The following is a 20,251-nucleotide window of genomic DNA, read 5'->3' on the forward strand; positions in this document are numbered from 1 at the left end:
CATGTGTATACTCAGAGACAGATCAAAGGGTTTTCTTTATCTGTCACAGCAAGAGTATATTACCAAAGTTTTGCAACGTTTCAATATGGAGGGAGGGAAAGCTATCAATGTACCATTGCCTCCATATGTGAAACTTAGTGTAGATGACAACCCTACATCAGATGATGGGAAGGTTGGAATGGCCAAAATACCCTATGCTTTAGGTGTTGGTAGCTTGATGTATGCTATGGTTGCGACACGTCCTGACATTGCATTTGCGGTGGGAGTGGTTAGCATATATATGGTATATCTTGGCAAAAAGCATTGGGAAGTAGTGAAGGGTATCATGAGATACCTTAAGGGCACAAAGGATTTGTGTATCTGCTTTGGTAAGTAGAAGTCATCTGTTGTTGGTTTCACGGATGCAGACTATGCTGGCCATCTTGATTGTAGGAAATCTACTTCAGGATATGTGTTTATGTTCACAAGAGAAGCAATCTCTTGGATATCTAGGTTGCAAAAGTGTGTTGCATTGTCTACTATAGAGGCAGAATATGTGGCTGCCACAGAGGCATGCAAAGAGGCTTTATGGCTCTCACATCTGGTGAGAGAGCTTGGGATTACAGAGGTTCCTATCCTCCACTGTGACAGTTAGAGTACTATCATGCTAGCGCGGAATCTTGTCTTTCATGTAAAGACAAAACACATACATGTGAAGTATCACTTTCTCAGGGATATACTTGACAGCAAAGGCATTGATCTTGTCAAGGTACATACACATGATAATCTTGCAAACCTTCTCATGAAAGGTCTTCCAACCAAGCGGTTTGCTCATTGTTGTCAGATGATGGGGGTTGGATAGTATATGTGTTTTTTAACTTTGTACATACATAGACTTAGCTGATTCTTTCCTCTACCTTCAGGTACGCTGCCTTTACGTGGAAGTTTGTTGGGAATAAAGGGTCACCGTGCCTTTTATTGTGTTCGGGTGTGAACGCACCCTTACACTTTGTAATTTATATATATTCAAAATCTAAAATGTGGTACACAAGTCATTGTACCGAACATCAAGTGTCATGCTCACTCTCTCACTCTCTATTGCTCTCAACTCTTCGCATCTGCACTCTCAGCTCAGCTCACGACAGACTCGTCTACAGACTATTGAAGGAATGGGATATAATGTTGCTTCCCGAGCTGACATGCTTTATAGAGATTTTGAGCTAGCTTCTAGGCGAGAAAGACCCTCAACCATCTCATGGCGAGACAACTCATAAAGAGAGTCATAACCAAGATGCTCTAGGCGGAAATGTCAAAGACACTCATTTTTCGTAGACTCTCGAGATGTGGCTAATGCTTGAAAACTATGGAATACGGAGCCCTTAGTTGTTGGCTCGGTAAGAAAATGGATCATATGGTATAGGCCATTAGGCTGTGCCTTACCGCAAGCAATCACTAAATCAGTTTGAGAGTCAAGGACCTTGACTGTGGTTGTAAAGAAAATTGCTTGCCCCAATTGGCAAAGCTGCTAAACGAATAATAAGTTTACCCCAAGTTGAGGGACATGATAGACATTGTCCAACAAAGCTAGATCTGGACCCTTGTCAATGGGAAAACTGACCTAATCTTGAGCTTGGATCTTGATCGACGAGTTGTTTTCTACGCGGATCCTCTCGGTTGTAGGGGCTCGGATACGCAAGATCTTCTCTATAGGAGTCATGTGATGTATAGCTCTGTAAACGCCCCGAACAACGTAGTATGCTTAACAATTATGATATTTGCTTGTTTTCGAGATTTAATATAAAAGAGAATGAACACTTAAGGCTGAAAATGAAAATTACTCACAAAATTACAGCCATGAAAATGTAAAAGTAATGGAGACAAGATTGAGGGTTGAAGATGGGCAACCCTCCCCGAAGGAATGTATTTCTGCTCAACCTAAGTCCCTTAGGGAAGAGCTCAGTTACAATCAACCTGAGAGTGAGAAGAAGTAATTCTCACTCTCACAAGATCATGCAAAGATGTACAAACACACATGCATTATCTATTATGCAATGATAAGAACTGATTTCTTTACAGTAGGAGAGAAGAAAAAGGGGAATTCAGCCTTTCTCCATCGTTGATCAGCAGTACATGGATAGAGCTTGCTTCTTGTAGCTAAAATGGAAGAAAGAGCTCAAGAAGGAGGTGCTGTAATGAATTTACAGGCTTGTTGTCTTGTAAAACAACAGTGATAGAAGCGGGAATATGGAGGAATTTGATAATGGAGAAGTGGGGGATGATGATGGGGATGGATGGGGCCAGTTTCTGGCTATCTGTGGGTGCTGTACATGAGTTTACAGCAAAGAAAAATGATGTTGAATGAAGAAAAACGAGCTCTTATTTATAGGAGAGGGGAGAGCTAGTACAAAAGGGGAAAGTGGAGTAGCACAAGACAAGTGTCCAGCCACATGTCATGAGATGTGACAAGTGGTGGGACACTTGGAAACTTGTGTGACAAGTGTCTTGACACTTGTCTCTTCTCTATGGCCTTCCTTTTTGGGTTGAATACTGTCAAGAATAGAAACAACCAAATTTAGTAAGCACAGTCAGAGTACAGAACTTACTATTTTTAGAATGACATCCCTATTTTTTAGGACTAGCATTTTTAGGCTAATTCGAGGCTCCTAAAATTTAGGGATCTCCTAAAATTTAGGGACCCCCCAATATGGGTATCATATGAAAGCTTTTTCCGTGTACATCGCAAAAATGGTATCCGAATCTTCATGTGACTTTCCTATGCAAAGAAATGTGCATTTCAAGCTTTCAGCCCACACATGCACATTATACAAGCATTTCATGATCATGCCATCTTGTTGATTGTAACTGTCTGTTCTGGTGGATCTAGCCCACACTTCAAGGCATCAATCCTTTCTGTGTACGAGTCTAACCCTGATATGCGTGAGTTCTAGTCACAGGCGCCCAATCGGGTCATATAGGTGGAAGTGTGAACTATCTTTTCTCTAACCCACCGTGTGGGTCCACCATAACCTGTGACCACTCATCAGTGGGGCCAGCTCCAATGCACTTTTCTTTATATCTAATTAGTGCAAATGAAATAAATTTAATAAATCATTATATAAACAAATTAATGAAAAAGGATACAAATTCTGTTTCTATAGAGTTGTGACAAGCTCCATTGTCCACAATTCAAATAGGTGCTCATTGAAGGAAACCAAAAATGCCCAAGTGGTATGCGCAGCGAGAATGAAGTGTGTTCAGCAGTAGAGAGTGCAGAGAGAGTAGAGACTTGAGTTGGGTGTGTACCAGTGTGGCACACACAAAGAATGAAAGAATGTATTTATGTTTGAGGGCGGTACATTTACACCCGCAAGAGTGCGGTCACATGTACAAGTAAAATATATACACGGGAAGTGTAGCGAAGGGCCTTTACACCCAACAACCTTCCACTTAAAGGTCATGAGCAAACCTTTAACCAACTCTCACTAGTCGAATGCAATGCTCATACTGAGCCTTTGCAAGATTTTTTGTGAGAGCATCTGCAGGGTTATCTTGTGTTTTGATCTTAGTCAGTGTGACTAGACCATCATCCAGAACTTGTCTGATAAAGTGGTACCGTACATCAATATGTTTAGTACATGCATGAAACATGGCATTCCTAGCCAGACATATAGCACTCTGGCTATCACATCCAAGTACAGGTGTTTTGGTGGGCAGCCCAAAATCCTTGACCAAGCGATCAAGGCAAACAGCTTCTTTCGAAGCTTCAGTGGCTGAAATATATTCAGCCTCAGTGGTAGAAAGTGTTACTATCTTTTGCAATCTAGAGCACCAAGAAACTGCCCCACCAGTCAAGGTAGATATATACCTACTAGTAGACTTGCGAGTATCCAAGTCACCTGCCATGTCTGCATCACAATATCCCTGCAGATCTAATGTACCCTTTCCATAGCAAATACATTTTCTTTGTGTGCCCTTAAGGTATTGAAAGATGCATTTCACTGCCTCCCAATGTGCTTTGCCAGGGTTCGACATAAACCTGCTCACAATTCCCACTGCATGAGCAATGTCAGATCTAGTGGCAACCATAGCATACATGAGTGATCCACAAGCTGAAGCATAAGGAACACCATTCATAGAGTTGGCTGCCATGTCATCTTTTGGGCAATCAGCTTTGCTAAGCTTAAGGTATGGTGGTTATGGAACACCAAGTGACTTAGCATCTGTCATAGAGAAACGATCAAGCACTTTGTTAATGTACTTTTCTTGTGAGAGAAATAAGAGTTTCTGCTCTCTATCTCTCGTCACACGCATGCCCAAAATATGTTCAGCTGCACCCAAGTCCTTCATGGAAAAGGCTGAATTCAGCTGTCTTTTCAATGCATTAACTTGGCTCTTATGCTTACCAACAATAAGCATATCATCCACATAAAGCACAAGGATAATAAGGCTTCCATCATCAGCCTTCTTTGTGTATAAGCAGTGATCTGCATTGCTTCTTTTAAACCCATGTGAGAGCATGAAGGCATCAAACTTCTTATACCACTGTCTAGGAGCTTGTTTTAAACCATACAAGCTTCTCTTAAGCTTGCACACCAAATGCTCCTTTCCTGGCATAACAAAGCCCTCTGGCTGTTTCATATACAGCTCTTCTTCTAAATCACCATGCAGGAATGCAGTTCTAACATCCATCTGATCAAGTTCAAGATCCATAGATGCAACAATAGCAAACAATACCCGAAGAGTGGTCATTTTGACAACAGGTGAAAAGACTTCGTGAAAGTCAATCCCCTCTTTCTGAGTATAACCCTTAGCCACAAGCCTGGCTTTGTATTTGGGTTTGCCATCCACACATTTGATTTTGTAGACCCACTTGTTAGGAATAGCTTTTCTATCTTTGGGCAATGAAACCAAATCCCAAGTATCATTCTGATACAATGACTTCATTTCTTCCTACATAGCTTGCTCCCACTTTTTCTTTAACTCACATGACAATGTCTCTTTATATGTAAGAGGCTCACCATCATCTGTGAGTAAAATGCAGTCCAAAGAGGGATCAAACCTCTGTATGGGTCTCCTGACACGTGTAGACCTTCTCACCCAATGATTTGTGTTATCAGGCAATGGATCTACATCCAAAGGAATGTCAATGACCTCATTATTTGGCTGCTGAACTGCATTTTCAGGTTGCTGTAATAAATTTTCAAGCTGCTGTAATTGATGTTCAGCATGCTGATTTTGTTGCCCAAACTGATTTTCAGCATCCCTTTGCTGCCCATTTGCATCTGGCTCAATAATGACACGCTGATTATCATAACCAGCATCAAATGGAGCTGAATTTTCAGTGGCTGATCATGCTGAAATTTCACTTTCCTTTTGTCTACATCACTAGATGTGGCATTTTTCAGCAGCTTTGATTCATTAAATAAAAATGCCTCTGAGGGATTTCATGTCAAGTTTGGTTTTGCTATCAACAGGCACATGTACATAGCATTCGCAGCCAAAGACCCTTAAGTGGTCGTATGAAGCAGGTTTGCCAGACCAAACCTCTTCAGGGATGCCACTATCGAGTGTACGATGTGGAGATCGGTTGCAAATATGCACCGCGGCTTTAAGTGCCTCTCCCCAAAACAATTGCGGGAGATTAGCTATGGACAGCATGCACTGAATCTTCTCACATAAAGTGCAATTCATTCGCTCGGCCACACCATTAGATGACGGATTATAAGGGGCTGTAAGCTCTCGTTTAATCCAATTTTCATCACAAAAACTATTAAATTGTTTAGATACGTACTCTCCCCCATTATCTGTTCTTATGTATTTCAGTTTTAAGCCCTTTTGAGTACTAACAAATGCATAAAACCTTTTAAAAGCATCCAATGCCTCACTTTTCTGCTTAAGCAAATAAACCCATAGCTTTCTAGAGTGGTCATCAATAAAAGACACAAAATAACGGAAACCACTATGAGTTTTTATTGGCATGGTACATACATCGGAATGGACTAAATCCAAGATACATGCCTTTCTAGAGGCTCCATGAGAGTATGAACTCTTTACATGTTTTCCAAAGACACAGTCATCACAAAAGGCAAGCTTTGAGTTTTTCACATCAACTCTTCAAAGTGAAGAAAGTGCATCCAAACCCTTTTGGCTCATGTGTCCAAGACGCTTATACCATAGCTCCATGTGTGATTGTACTTCTGCAACTGCAACAAACTTTCTAGGAAGTGCCTTGCAATGAAGATAATACAAAGTTCCCTTTTTACCACCTCTAGTGACCAGCATAGATCCTTTCTGTATTTTCCACATTCCACCACCAAAGGTAGTGTAGTAACCCTTGCTATCTAACTGCCCAACAGAAAGCAAGCTCTTCTTAATGCCAGGTACATACCTAACATCATGAAGAATCAATTCCTGGCTATTTTCAAGAGCCAGGTGTATGGTGCCCACTCCTTCAATATCACCTGATGATTATTCCCTAGGTAAACTTTTCCAAGTTTACCCGCAACATAAGTAGAAAAACACTCCAGAGATGGAGTTACATGAAATGAGGCACCACTGTCAACAATCCACGATTGTGACAAACCATCACGAGCAGATAACAAGGCATCTATTACATCCCTTTTAGTGATATACATGTCTTCCACTGTCATAGCATGTGGATCTGAAGATGCAACCAGCAAATCAGCATCTTTATCTTCTTCTATCTCCTCAATGACAACACTAGATATCATATTTGCCTTTTCTGTTTCTTTAGGGGTAGAGCTGCTATCCTTCTCATTCTTTTTGCCTTTTGCATTAGCGTGCTTCTTGCATTCTTGCTCCTTCTTATAGTACCTGCCATCGGGCTTTTTATGCCCTTTGCGTCCACACTAATAGCAAGTGACATCTTGCTGTTTTTCTTTGCTTTTGTTGCGATTTTTATGCTTATTTGCAGCATTTGACTTCTTTTCAGTCCGTTCTCTAACATTATAGGTTGATTCACTGTTTTCCCCACTAGACTTGCGTCTAATCTCCTCATTGAGGATAGAACCACGTACACCATCAGATGTCAAGTTGGGGTTGTTGCTCAGTGACACAACCAACGCTTGCCATGAATCTGGCAAAGTCATGAGCAAGAAGATAGCCTTTAGCTTAGGATCAAAAGCCGGCAAGCCTGCATCCTGTAACTGACTCAAAATACCTGTAAATGCAGCCAAATGCTCTGAGGCGGGCTTAGACTCATCAAGCTTTAAGTTGACTAACTTTCGCATGAGATGGACCTGATTAACAGGAGTAGTATTCTCATACGTAGCCTTGAGTTTCTCCCAAACTGCATATGCACTGTTGAGTCCCTTGATATCAACCAAGATATCATCAGTAACTGCCATTTTGATGTAAGTAATGGCCTTTTTATTCATTTTAGCCCAATCTTCATCTGACAAAGCAGCAGGTTTTTGTTCTGCCAAAGCATCTTCACAATCCTTCAGAAAAAGGATACCTTGCATACGATCTTTCCAAAGATCAAAGCCATTGCCATCAAATTTGCGAATCTCAAAAAGATTCTTTGTGTCAGCAGTGGATGCACTTCCAGCCATTTTTCAGCAATAAATTTCTGCAATAGAATGCTGAATGCAATCAGCCAATAACAAGGTTGCTGTATATAACAGCAAATACACAAACTTGCACTTCAAAATGTGCCCAAGAAGCAGATATTTTGCTGTAATTTCAGTCCAAAGGGCTGATTACAGCATATACACAAAGCAAATCTGATACATATGCATACAAGACAGCTCCCACTTCAATAATACATCACCGTAATGCCCAAATGCAATAACCCGAGTGTTGTATGTGCCACTGTTTCATTGCACAATGAGCATTCAGCAATACATGTACCAAGAGAAGCTGCCTTTTCATAACATTTGATACATCCCAAGTCCAATTTTCTCCCACTTAGCAGTGAATTTGCTGTAATTCCACTGTCAAAGCACAAATCGGCTCAAAATATATCACTAATGTGAAAAGCCCCAAATTTTCTGCAATAAATCTGCCCCAATTGCATTAATACATGTTCCCGAGAGCATAAAACGGGCAAATTCAGCAAAATTTCATAAAATTTTGCAAAAGCCCCAAATTTTCCGGGTCCAAGTGTGCACGAATGTCAACCAATCTGACTTAGCTGAGCAAAATTTCACCAATGCAGCAAAAGGCCCAAATTTTATGGGTCCAATGTTGAGAAATTTTACTCAAACAAGCAAAATTTCACCAAATTTGGCGAAATCCCCAATTAATACGCGCACAATGTCTGCAATTTTGACGCAGATGTCTATATTATGCATGAACAACACTAAATTTGGAAAAGCCCCAAATTTTCTGGCTCAAATCTGCACAAATCTGAGAACTGTGCTTGCGCGCGCGAACCGGGGCCTGTTTTAATATGACAAGTCACAAAAAATTTGCAAAAATGACTGTTGTGACCTGTCGACTGATCATGCTGATCAAAAACGAATTGCCGCCTGTCCACGCTGACCACGTCAGCTGTCGCCTGACTGTCGCTGAGCAGATTTGGCTGTCGCCTGTCCACACTGACCTGTTTCTGACCTAGCGACTGTCTGTCCAGCTGTCGCGTGTGTAAAACGTGACCTGAACACTGTCACCTGACTGTCCTGAATAGAAACGTGACCTGGAAAGATGACGACTTGACCTATGTCGACCTGGAATGGTTGCGCCTGACCTGTCTGGTTACAGACTGAGCAAAAATGAGCCTGCAGCACTATCGCCTGTTTCGCTCGTGCTCTCGCCTGACCAACAGAGATGACGACTTGCTGATTTCTCACGAGCGAAGCGTTGACGATGTCTCGCACAGGTTCCGGGAGGCGCGCACACCTTAGCCGAAGCTCTGTTACCAGTTTGAAGGAAAGCAAAAATCCCCAAGTAGTGTGCGCAGCGAGAATGGAGTGTGTTCAGCAGTAGAGAGTGCAGAGAGAGTAGAGACTTGAGTTGGGTGTGTACTAGTGTGGCACACACAAAGAATGAAAGAATGTATTTATGTTTTAGGGTACGGAACATTTACACCCGCAAGAGTGCGGTCACATGTACAAGTAAAATATATACACGGGAAGTGTAGCGAAGGGCCTTTACACCCAACACTCATGTGCTTGGCTATGATGAGTGGGCCTTTGCGGTAATCTCATTGGGAGGCAACTCATAGATGTGGACAAGACTTGCATCGGATGTCTCTACGGAGACGATGTGGGTCTCTGCAGACCAGTTAGACAAAACCCCTTTGGAGTTGAGAACATTGTCGACTGAGATGGTTGACCAGTGGCAGTGTGATTCCGACCTTTCCACTACCCCTTGCCATCACCTTTCCCTCTGAAGGGGGTTGTCCGATTGAGGGGCGGGGGTTTGCGACTTGGGTTTTGGTGCTATGCCTCTTGCCTTTGATTAATACTCGTCGTCAAAATAGCTAGTCTTTTGACAATGTTGACAATACCTATTCTTCTTAGGTACATTCTGTCACTGGGTTTAAGTCGAGACTGGGAGTTTTCTTGTAATTCCCTTGCTTGATTTTGATTTTGATTTGAAGTTTGATTTTGTTTACCCTTTCCTTGCTGTCGCTTCTGAGAATGAGCAACAAGAGCCTCCTTTGAGGGATTATTCATATGAAACTGATCGAATAGTCATGCATAACGCAATAGCTGACACTTAAATTCCTAGAATGTGGGTAAATTAGACAGAGAAATCACTTGTTGCATAAAATTGAAGTATTTACGTGGCAACTTGTTAAGAGACAATGTGACCTGAGTATTAGAGGACTTAAGAGTCCATATAGTGGAGAATCCGACAAGGATATGCCAATACTCAGCCAACTTGACTTTCAAGTCACCTTGATTAGAGATTTTGAAGTCTTGAAGCTCATGGTCAAGATTTATTCAACGGATCCTATCCCGAGCCGCATAGCGGTTAGTCAAGTGTGCCCATTGCTTGCTAAGTCAAAATGCTGAAGCTGTATGGAACAAGTGCGGGATTGGGTTGGGGTTCCAATCCTCGCACAAGATCCCATAAGTTTTGTGAGTCAAGGACATGTCTCATCAAGTTCGACCAGGTTGTAAAGTTTGACCCGTTAAAATGAGTCTTGTCATTGAATGGATGCTTGGTGGAAAAGATAGAACCATGAGGTGTCAGAAATGTGGGGTAAGATGGATGCAGAGGATAAGATGGTGGTGGTGGTGTTTGATAAGGAGGGTGGGAAAGAGGTGGGTAGGTAGAAATAGGTTGTGAGTGTCCAATGAGTACTGATTGATAGGGATGCACTGGAAGATGAATGTTTCCATAAGATGTCGGTGGAGGTGGAGGCATTGGGACATGTAGGCCTTGTCCAAATATCGGCTAGGACACAACATAATGACCAGAGGGTCCACTAGGTAATGCCATGGAGGTAACCTGTGGTACCAACTGATCCACACTCCGGAGAGATTGGGGGGAATACCTAGATTGCAATGATCTTGAAAGAGTGTGAGAAAAAGGTAGAACACTACCCGATTGAGGGAGAGATGAGGTCCTAACGGTTGTGCTTAAGTTTGAAGAACCCCCCTAGTGTGGTGAATGAAAACACATGTGATCTTACATGAGATGCAGCATGCGGTGTATTGAAAGCTATAAAGAACGTATTTCCAGGCCTTGTAACTACTCTTACAAATATTCCTAATCCAACCTTGGAAAGTACCATTCAATCTTGTTTAGATGAGGAGAAAAGAAATTAGAAAGAAGGCATCACTAGTCAGGTATTCACTTCAACAGTCCGTGACCAACTCTTGGTTTATATTGTATTCACTAAATGCTCCTTCTTCAACAAAAAGGGACATCTTGTCAGCAACTGTTGGAAAAAATATTGTAACAAAATGAAATGCAACAAATGTAAGAAGATAGGGCATATTACCAATAAATGTCCTACCATCCTTGAAGTACCAAAAGGATTGGAGGCCAACTTTGTCTCCAACCTATCTAATGATCGACTTTTCTAAATCTACAAATCCTCTACCTAGAAGCACTCTTGTAGCCTGATTTATAAGGGCATCCCATTTTGTTTGAGGGGGGGCATTAACATGTCGTGTAGTCCAATGCTACTCTGGCATTGACGGGGGGTGTTGAGAGATAGGCATGTGAATCCTATGTATGCAAGGGTGGATAAGGTTAGTTGGGTGGGAATGAACTAGAGGGCAGGGAGAAACCCTAACCCTAGCCATCCAGAGGCTATTTAAACAGCCTAAAGATCACTCTCAATGTAGAGGAGAGTACTAGTTGTACTTGTGAACAACTCATTAAGCAAGATCTTCTTTTACTTGAGCTCTCTCTCTCCCTCTTGTGCACACTCTCTTGCTCTCACTCTGATATTTCAACAGGCGACAATTGGAGGAGGGAAAAATCTGCAGGGTGGCAGCTAGGGCTTGCAAACGTAGCAGTATGCTGACGTGGCAAGCCGTACAATAGCTGGATGACGGACAGTAGCAGTTGCATGGCTGGAAACAATAGCAAATTGATGACGGAGGGCTGGAAACAGGCGCCAGATAAGTGAAGACTGCAATGGATAGCTTGGACTGCGATGTCCTCTACGAATAGGGTGTGGGCAGCAAGCTGAAAACACTTGAAACTTGCAAAAATGAGATTAGGGCTGAATGGAGGGCAGCATACCTATTTATAGAAAGTTTGGGCCTTCCCAAGTGGGTTTGTGCTTATGGGATACAAACATTCTCTAGGAACACATTTCTTTCTAAATAAACAAGGTTTCTTCCTTAATTAAGCATGTTTTGGGGCTGTTTAAGTGAAGCTAATGCAGTTTTGGCTCAACACAACCTGCATACGCAATTAGGCAATTAATGTAGAAAACATAGTTAGTGTTAGGAAAACGCAAGCAATATAGGCATTAAATGCAGTAGTGCTTGAAAAATCATGCAGAAAATTAAAAAGCAGACTATTGTAAACAAGGTGCAAGTAGCAGATGGTTGGAAACATGCCAATTTTGGTTAAGGCTAGGTCTCATGTGCAGCAGTAGACGTGAAAAGATCAACAACAGCAATAGACAGTGATGGAAGTCCTGTAGCAGCAAAAAACAGCACCTCAAGACTGAACACGGATTTTTGATACCATATTAGTAGTGGGTGCAGCAATGGAAGCGTGATAATTTGTTGTAATGGATTGCACAACACGAGAGAAGAGAGAGACTGCAAAGAAAGAGAAGAACATTGCAAAGAGAACTTAGAAGAATGCTCCGGAAATGGAATCCATCTATCAAGACAAGAGACGACACAACAAGAGCGAGTCTGCGGTTGAGTAGCTAGTGGCACTTGCTCCCTCTCTCCAACAAGACTTGCAAATGTCTGAGTATGTTGACAATGATTGAATGATTAAGGAAGAGGGAGCCAAGTCTATAAATGGGCTGTAAAAATGAAAAAGTCGGCCAGCTGAAAATAATGAAATAATCAGTTTGTCAAGTATAAAAATGCCCAATCGTTCACATATAGGGCCCAAGAAATCAAGGGATTGCATCATAAATGCCCAACCCACTAACACATACTCAGACTCAACTAATTTGCTAACAAATCGACATGCTAAAGGGAAGTTGCACTCGTGTCTATAGTTGTGCATCAGTTCACTACACTCCACATTGTGTTTCTCTCTTATCTTCAATAGTCAACTTGAATTGCTCTTGCTTGAACTATTGAACTCTTGTTTTATTGGGCTTATTGACCTTGAGTACTTGAAACCGGCCTTCCTTCTTGAATAGGGTGGTAAATAACCTGATTTAACACTAATTACAGGAATATGCTTGGGAGAATATTGTGCGACTGATGAACATAGAGGGGGACATGGTTGTCAAGCTGACATCAACTATCTGTATGTGCCTTGAATATCATAGATCTTTATTGGGTCCATTGGAAGTTTTTTTTTGATGCTGTCCATTCTGCTCGTTGATACATTTGTGACCTGGTTCGTAATCAGGTTAAGCCTCAATGGGCAGACTTGATGGAAGTGGATATTTCTGAGGAGGAAGTGCTCTTCCATTTACCACACAAGAAAAGCCCCAGTTGGGATGGCCTTCCTAATGAGCTTTTTTTAGTCAATAGAGGGGCAGCCTATAAATAGGCAGAAGTAATGCTCAGAAAATGACCAGTCAGCCAGTTATAAACAAGGGCCAAAATTAGGTCGGCCAGCATAAAGATGCTCTGGCATAAAAAACTGAAATGCACATAAACACAGGCTCTGTCACCTATGAGATACTCCACCAACAGTGCAATGATTGTGTTCAGTGCTGTTGTTTTTTTCTCTTCTTCAGTTTTATGTCAGTTGCTTTTTCTTATTAGTAGTAATAAAGGAATTATTTTGCATTCTAAGCCTTGCCAGCTTACAACTAGTGTGATTTCTGTAAAAATAGACCTGATTTCAGTAAATCTTGTACATTTGCACAAGTTAATAAGACTGACATTTACTGTCATTTCAAAAAGGAAGTCTTGTCCTTTTGAGCTACTAGAATAGAGCCAACGCCATAGAATTGACAGTTTCGTTTTTTTCATGTTTATCTGTATTGATCATGCAGTGCCTTCTTGTCCTGCTGACAGGTTTTTGAATGGAAGAATAAGCAACCCAATGTTGTCATGGAGCCTCATGACTATGCAAAAGCGATCCATCTAGCTGGGCGTCTAGGACAGCTAGAGACAGCGGAGTCTCTCTACAGTCAGATGGTCAGTAAAGGGGTCCACAGGACCATAGAAGTTGAGAATGCAATGATGCATGCTTATGCTCATGGGCGTGACTCTGGTACAGAAGATGCGTTTGAATCGTTGCGAGGAAATACCAATGCTGATATCAAGCCAAAGTCTAGCATTTCAAGTAGAGGTCTTGCTTCTGTCTGTAAGCGGCGGCATCTACAATATCTTCTAAAATCATTCAATGATTTGAGACAAGGAGGGTACCGGCCTTCATTAGAGACCTTCAATTGGCTTATGTTAGAATATCTGCAGCTTGGCTTGTGGTGGAGAATGGAGGATGTATTTTCTATGATGACTGCTTCTTGCAGACCGGATGCTCTCACGTTCAGGACATTGATAAGGGGGTATGCAGCAGCAAACATGCTGGATCGTATGGAAGCTGTGCAGGAGGAGATGCTGAGACAAGGATATCCTCTGAGATCAAAGACTGCAGAAGTAATGGTTGCAGCATACCATAAGGCAGGGGACTTTTATAAGATGGAGAAGCTGCTCTTCAGCATAAAAAGCAAGTCATTTGATAATAACATGAAGAAGAAAACAATGAGGAGCCACTTGTGCAATGATCGAATATCTGAAATAGATGCTCTTGTTGAGGAAGCTTTAAGCAAGAATGAGCTGGCCTTTTCTCCAGCATTAGCAGATCTTGTGGTCAGGGCGTACTTCAAGAAAACGGAATTTGAGAAGATAGACAAGTTTTTAGAAGCAGCACATGCACATGGTTGGAATATAAAAACAAGTGTATACAATACTCTGATATATCTCAATGGGAAATTTGGTTTTGTCAGTAAAATGGAACATTATTTTGATAGAATGCTGGCTGTAGGTTGTCAACCAAATGCTAGGACATTTCAGATTATGACCAGTGCATGCGAAGCCAGTGGTAATATCATAGAAGTAGGGCAGCGAGTTCTCGAAAAAATGAAAGATGCAGGCTACGATATTTGCAAATTTGAGCAATTTGCACATGATGACAAAAGCAGTTGACTCAGACTTTTCTTAGTTTAGAGCATGCAGGCTAAGCATCCAGATGCAGATTTTAGGACTTGCAGCTGCAAGCCTTTCTACATTTTGTAAAAATAGTTCTTGCGCAGGCCCTGTTGGTCTCCTTAATTAGCAGGATGAAAGTTGCAGGGGTTATCATGGGTGGTAGTGTGGCTAGAGACATGCACATGCTGGACAGCATTAGGAGAAATACTCCTTTTTTTTTCTGATGCCAACTTATACAGCTTGTACAGCTTTAGAAAAGTTTAAATGCAGAGCTCTGCTGAAATTCCATATGAAACCACATGTTAGTAATTAATTTATTAATCTTATTTTTAAAAAAAATTGTCACCTCGTTCCATCTACTGAGTATGTAGTTTGGACCAATGGTATAATTAAACCACAAATAGAGCCTTTGGAGAGAAGCATCTCACTAAAAGGATTTACCAAGCGGTCTACTGTTTTATTCGATGCCTTTTTAAAGGGAGTCTTGGTTTTGTTAGATCTCTTGTGTTGCGTTGTGTGAATGCATTTACGTAGCTTTTTTTCGTTGTCACGCGAGTGATGATAAAGGATGAACCTCTCGCAGCCCCAAGACACCAGAGAAAAGGAATGCCGAAGAGTTGAATAACTTTGTCAACAATATAAATTACAAACACAAGCAAATCGACAACACTAATGCCTCTTACAGCCACAAAACACATGCAATGTAGAACAAAGACAACCACCAAGCAGTAAACTTCACCTCAATTTTCAAAGTTCATGAAGCCACAAGCAAGCTATTGCTCAATTTTCGAAGCTCCGAAAGAACCAAGGCTCTCTTCAATAATAAATGCCTTTGCTTATTCTATTTGTATTTTGTTAAGTATGACCCTACTCTCCTTACATAAGAGGGCAAAATTTTCACACATTTAAAAGGGCTCTTAGTTCTTCATTCTTCTCCCTTTAAATAGTTTTTTTATTCTTCATCATATGTGGTATGCTTTTCAAAAAGCCTCAAGCTTTTCTCAATGAAAATCTTAGAAACTTCTCCTGCACATGCTTTTGCTATACATGTAGGCAATCTCGCTCATCCATATGGCTTTGGTTCATTTAGTTTTGGCTGTCTTGTATAAGCATTGAGCTTACATTCGAGCCATGTAAGGAATTCGTATCAATTGTAGATTGATCTTCGTCATATCATGTTGCCTCTTGCATAAATCATATTGATAAGACGACCGTCTTCCAATTAGCACAGCTCGGTCTTTGCATCATCACGGCCCTACATGATAATCACCAATCGATGTTGCAACAATCTCTTGTAAACAATCATCATAGTGATCTCTCTTTTGACAAATTCTATTGTTGCACTTGAAGGTCCAAGTACTCCTTAAATCATGATGTCGACTATAGCTTGTACCCTAAGTTGCATGTTGGATTAAAGTCTCCCTCAAATAGCCAAAGGACAAATGATTGCTGATGTTGGCTTCACAACATCACCTTCTCATGTAGAGATATCATCATCAAGGCATGTAGTACATTGATATTGCAACTAACAAATAGTATTTCTCTCTGACTTGGTTGCTTGTAGTAGCATCACTATAATAGTCGCCTCGACGAACTAACTCATGACGCTCTTGAGTAATAGATCTGCTTCACGATGCGAAAAAACATGACACAGCTCAGACATACATGATCTTCCCAAAGAAAACCCACTTCTCTCATTAGCGTTCATAAACAAAATAACACCACCAAAGCTCCAAGACATGCTATTATCTCTCTATTGAGTAGCAACAATCAGAGATGTGTCCATCCCTCTTCAATGTCTCACGGAACCACTTTCACATACACAGCAACAAACTCTATCTTCACATGTTGAGCCTTCCTTCCCTACTAAATGCACGCTTCTGCTCTCCCTTATTGACTTAAATATTTGAGAAATTGAATTGTCCAAATTTTTGTCAAATATTTCATGTGGAGAAACAAGCAAAGAGTGAAAAAGAGACAAGTTTCTGGCATAAACATCTCCCAAAATCTTTAAGAGCTTCAATACATCCTTTGCATATTATTGTGCATCTATCTTTGTCCCAACACCTTGTCTAAACAACTTGTTGCCAAGTTTCCAAGCGATTTTGTAGCCCTGATCAAAAGTACATTAAATGAAATCTCCTGCATTTGATAAGTCCCAAGCTCCTTGAGAGTGCTTCGAACCTGTTCTCCCTACAATGTATTAAACCCAAACACTAATTTACATCCCCCTCCTTGAAAGAAGATGTTAAGTTGATTCCAACGCCACATTTGGCAAGCAGTCCCCAGAATTATTCATCCAACACTACATGAGAAAATATGGTATATATGAAGGTGCTGAGAATAGTAACTTTCAAGTCTCATTTTTTGGCAGAGATCTACTTTTTAGTGTACATGCTTTGGTACCATGCAATGTGTCCTATCGACAAAACATGCTTTGAAGATGAACTCCATGCTCAATCACACATGATTTGAGAAGAAGTGTAAAGTCGAAAATACAAGCAATGCCACATATTAAAAGATTGATGCACTGACAGGATTAGTGGCTAGCCTATCTACAAGTGCATGTGCATCATGCGAAATGCAAATACAATTCTTTGATTGTTTTAGATTCTTAATCTCACCTCTCATCACTCAGTGGAAGAAAGAATTGTTGCACTTCACTCCACCCACCTAAATCTCACAATCACTTAGGAGAATAGTGGTTCTCATGATATTGACCAAGTAGACAACCCATCTCACAATTGAAGGAGTCCTTCACGACCCTCAAACTCACCCAACCACCTTTCCCTCTCAGTGTGAGGTTCCTAATTCAGTGATGAACATCCCAACTCTCATGTGTGCATAATAAAAGGTGCTCTCTAGTGCGCATACATCTAAGATTTATTGCATTTAGTTGGAGTGGGTATCATGATGTCCTAGTGCTGCTCAATGATGGTGTAAAGAGTGCATTAACCCAACCCATGGCATAGACATAATTAGCAAAATTAGGAGATGACCCTTGAGTGGTGCAGTTTATCTAACAGATGCAACGTGAAGTACTTGTGAACCCATAATTATTGTGATGTTGAAGAATATTGGCAAGAAGTATACTTGAATCAGGATGTCCAGTAGCTTCAATCAAAATCTGGCTCCAGTCTGTCTAAACCAACATTAATCTCGATTGAGACAATCAAGTTCTCAAGCACAACAAATCCAAAAAAATGATAGAAAAAATTCCTAATCTAATCAAACACAAAAGATCTAGCTAAAACACAACAAGATAAAGAGTGACGTAGACAACTAAACACAAAAATTTCTACCTACTTGATGTTTTACTAGGGTTTTTCAGTTTATGCAAAAATGTGTGATATATTTAGCCGACCCGTAGTCTACAAGCATTCATGCAGAGTAGTAGCCTTCATAAAGTGATGTTACATCAATCATCCATTCGATTCCCTTAGTCTTTTGCTCTTCTTGCTTATGTTCGGTTCACTCTTTCAATTTAATTGTCATCAATCTTGATACATATTTCTTCAATCTATACCCATTGATTTTTTTGTTTATGTGCTTTTCCATCTAAGTCTTCTAATGCATAAGTTCCATTTTTGTATGTTTCAATTACTCTAAATGGTCCCTTCCATTTAGTTTGAAATTTCTTTTTCAATTAAAAATATGAAGATTTTTCCTAGACTTCTTTCATAATAATCATAAGCCTCTTTCCTATTTAATTGCACTTCTTGTAATTACAATAATCTCTCTGTCAAATAATATTTATTCTTATCCTCATTCAACTTTTCAAGCATAATTGAAGTAGATATTTCCACTTCTATAGGCAATAGAGCTTCTCTTTCATAAACCATCTTATATAGAGAAAATCCAATAGTCTCTTTCTTGGATAAACGATAAGCTCATAATGCACTCAAAAGCTCAATATCCCATGTTTGAGGATGATCTTTAGTAATCTTTGACAACATCCTCATAATCTTTCTTGGATAAACGATAAGCTCATAATGCACTCAAAAGCTCAATATCCCATGTTTGAGGATGATCTTTAGTAATCTTTGACAACATCCTCATAAGCTCACCATTGAATGTCTCATTTAAACTATTGCATTGAGGATAATAAGGCAAAGTAAATTGTTTTGTTATCTTCATTTTCTCATAAAGATAATGTATAAATTCTCCTTTGAAACTAGGTCCCCTATTTGATAAAATTTCTAAAGGTGTCCCAAACTTGCAACATATGTCCTTATATATAACTTTTTCCATATCAGTGGCTTTGAAATTCTTAACTGCTTTAGCTTTTGCCATACAAGAAAGTTAATCAATTGTAGTCAAAATATAAATATTTCCTCTTGATGTATGAGATAAAGGACCAATCACATATGTTTCCCATTTTTTAAAAATATCATAAGCAAGAATTGTCCTTGTTTCCAGTTTTAGAAAATTTTTACTCATTCTCTGACATTTATGATAAGACTTGCACTAATGATTTACATCTCTATGGTCGGGGAGTGGGTGAGAGAAGCCTAAGAGCACTTGAAGGATGCTGAGCCCATCCTAGAAGATAAAATCAATAAGCTCTCTAGTGTGAGCACATCGGTTTGACCTACGCAGCTGAAGTCAAGAGACACATCTGCACCTTGAGCAGTACCACATAGACAAAGCTTAAGTGCTATGGGCCAGTAAACTAGCCAGGGCCATTAGCCAAGAAGCACGGAATTAGGAGGGAAGCAAGCAGCTGACAACCTTCTTATGACATTAGTGACAACCCATATAACTTTGCACTTAGGAGACCTACTTATGCAGATCCTAATGCTATGGCAAGAGTTGAAGCAGTGGATTCTAACCGTCTTAGACTGGAATCTTTAAAAAAATGGCACATTGAGCATTGGATTACTACTTTTATAGTAGAAGAATTAGCTATTGTATTGCCTTTAAAGATGACCTATTTATTGGGTAGAAGGACCAATCGAGCAAGGGGCAATTGACTTACATGACCATAATGCAATGAGTCAGATACCTAGCTTGACACTACACTCAGTGCCTAAGTCCTTAGACGTTAATGCTTTCTAGGAAGGCACAGAGATGCATGTAGTCTTGCCAGTCTTAGCACTAGGAGATGCTATGAGGAAAGGGATTGTGGACATGAGAACTGGAGTTAGTGTACTTAGCCACATAATGCTTGAGGCTTGGGGTAGCTTGCCTGTCGAGAACGTTAAGTTTAATGTCACACTGGCCAATGGGACAAAAATTAGGACATTCAGAGTGTTGAAGAATTGGCCGTTGAAGATTGCTAGGCCGACCCTGGATGTGGAGCACCACACGAGTTATAGAAGACTAGGGCAATGGTCTAATCTTCTTGAGCAACTGAACGGAAGTAGTGAGAGTAGAGATGGACACCTGGAAGACAATGCCAATTGACTGAATGCCATCTCCGTTGTTATGCTGAAGGGTGATGCTCAAGTTAGGAAATCTTATGGGCCGCTAATGAAATATATCCCTAGCTGTGAGAATGAGCAAGATTGGATGCACGTGCTAGCCACCATCGATTCGCC

At 40.6% G+C, this 20,251-nt stretch overlaps 1 protein-coding gene across 2 annotated transcripts in view; it reads left to right on the plus strand.

Annotated features, from left to right (window-relative positions):
• Nucleotides 1–15,052, plus strand: part of LOC148029055 (pentatricopeptide repeat-containing protein At2g48000-like) — a 54,452-nt gene extending 39,400 nt beyond the window's left edge. The window contains exons 2-3 of one of the 2 annotated variants that reach the window (XM_087687808.1): nt 12,777–12,852; nt 13,575–15,052. In XM_087687808.1, coding sequence (XP_087543934.1) covers nt 13,611–14,708 — 1,098 coding nt within the window. In that variant the 5' untranslated portion in view covers nt 12,777–12,852; nt 13,575–13,610 and the 3' untranslated portion in view covers nt 14,709–15,052. The remainder of the gene's footprint in view (nt 1–12,776; nt 12,853–13,574) is intronic. The other variant, XM_087687807.1, reaches the window with a different exon arrangement.
• Nucleotides 15,053–20,251: the final 5,199 nt, after the last annotated feature.

Source organism: Lygodium microphyllum, chromosome 11 (genome assembly GCF_053477565.2).
Source record: "Lygodium microphyllum isolate KBCC chromosome 11, Lygodium_microphyllum_v1.1.10, whole genome shotgun sequence".
Classification (NCBI taxonomy): domain Eukaryota; kingdom Viridiplantae; phylum Streptophyta; class Polypodiopsida; order Schizaeales; family Lygodiaceae; genus Lygodium; species Lygodium microphyllum.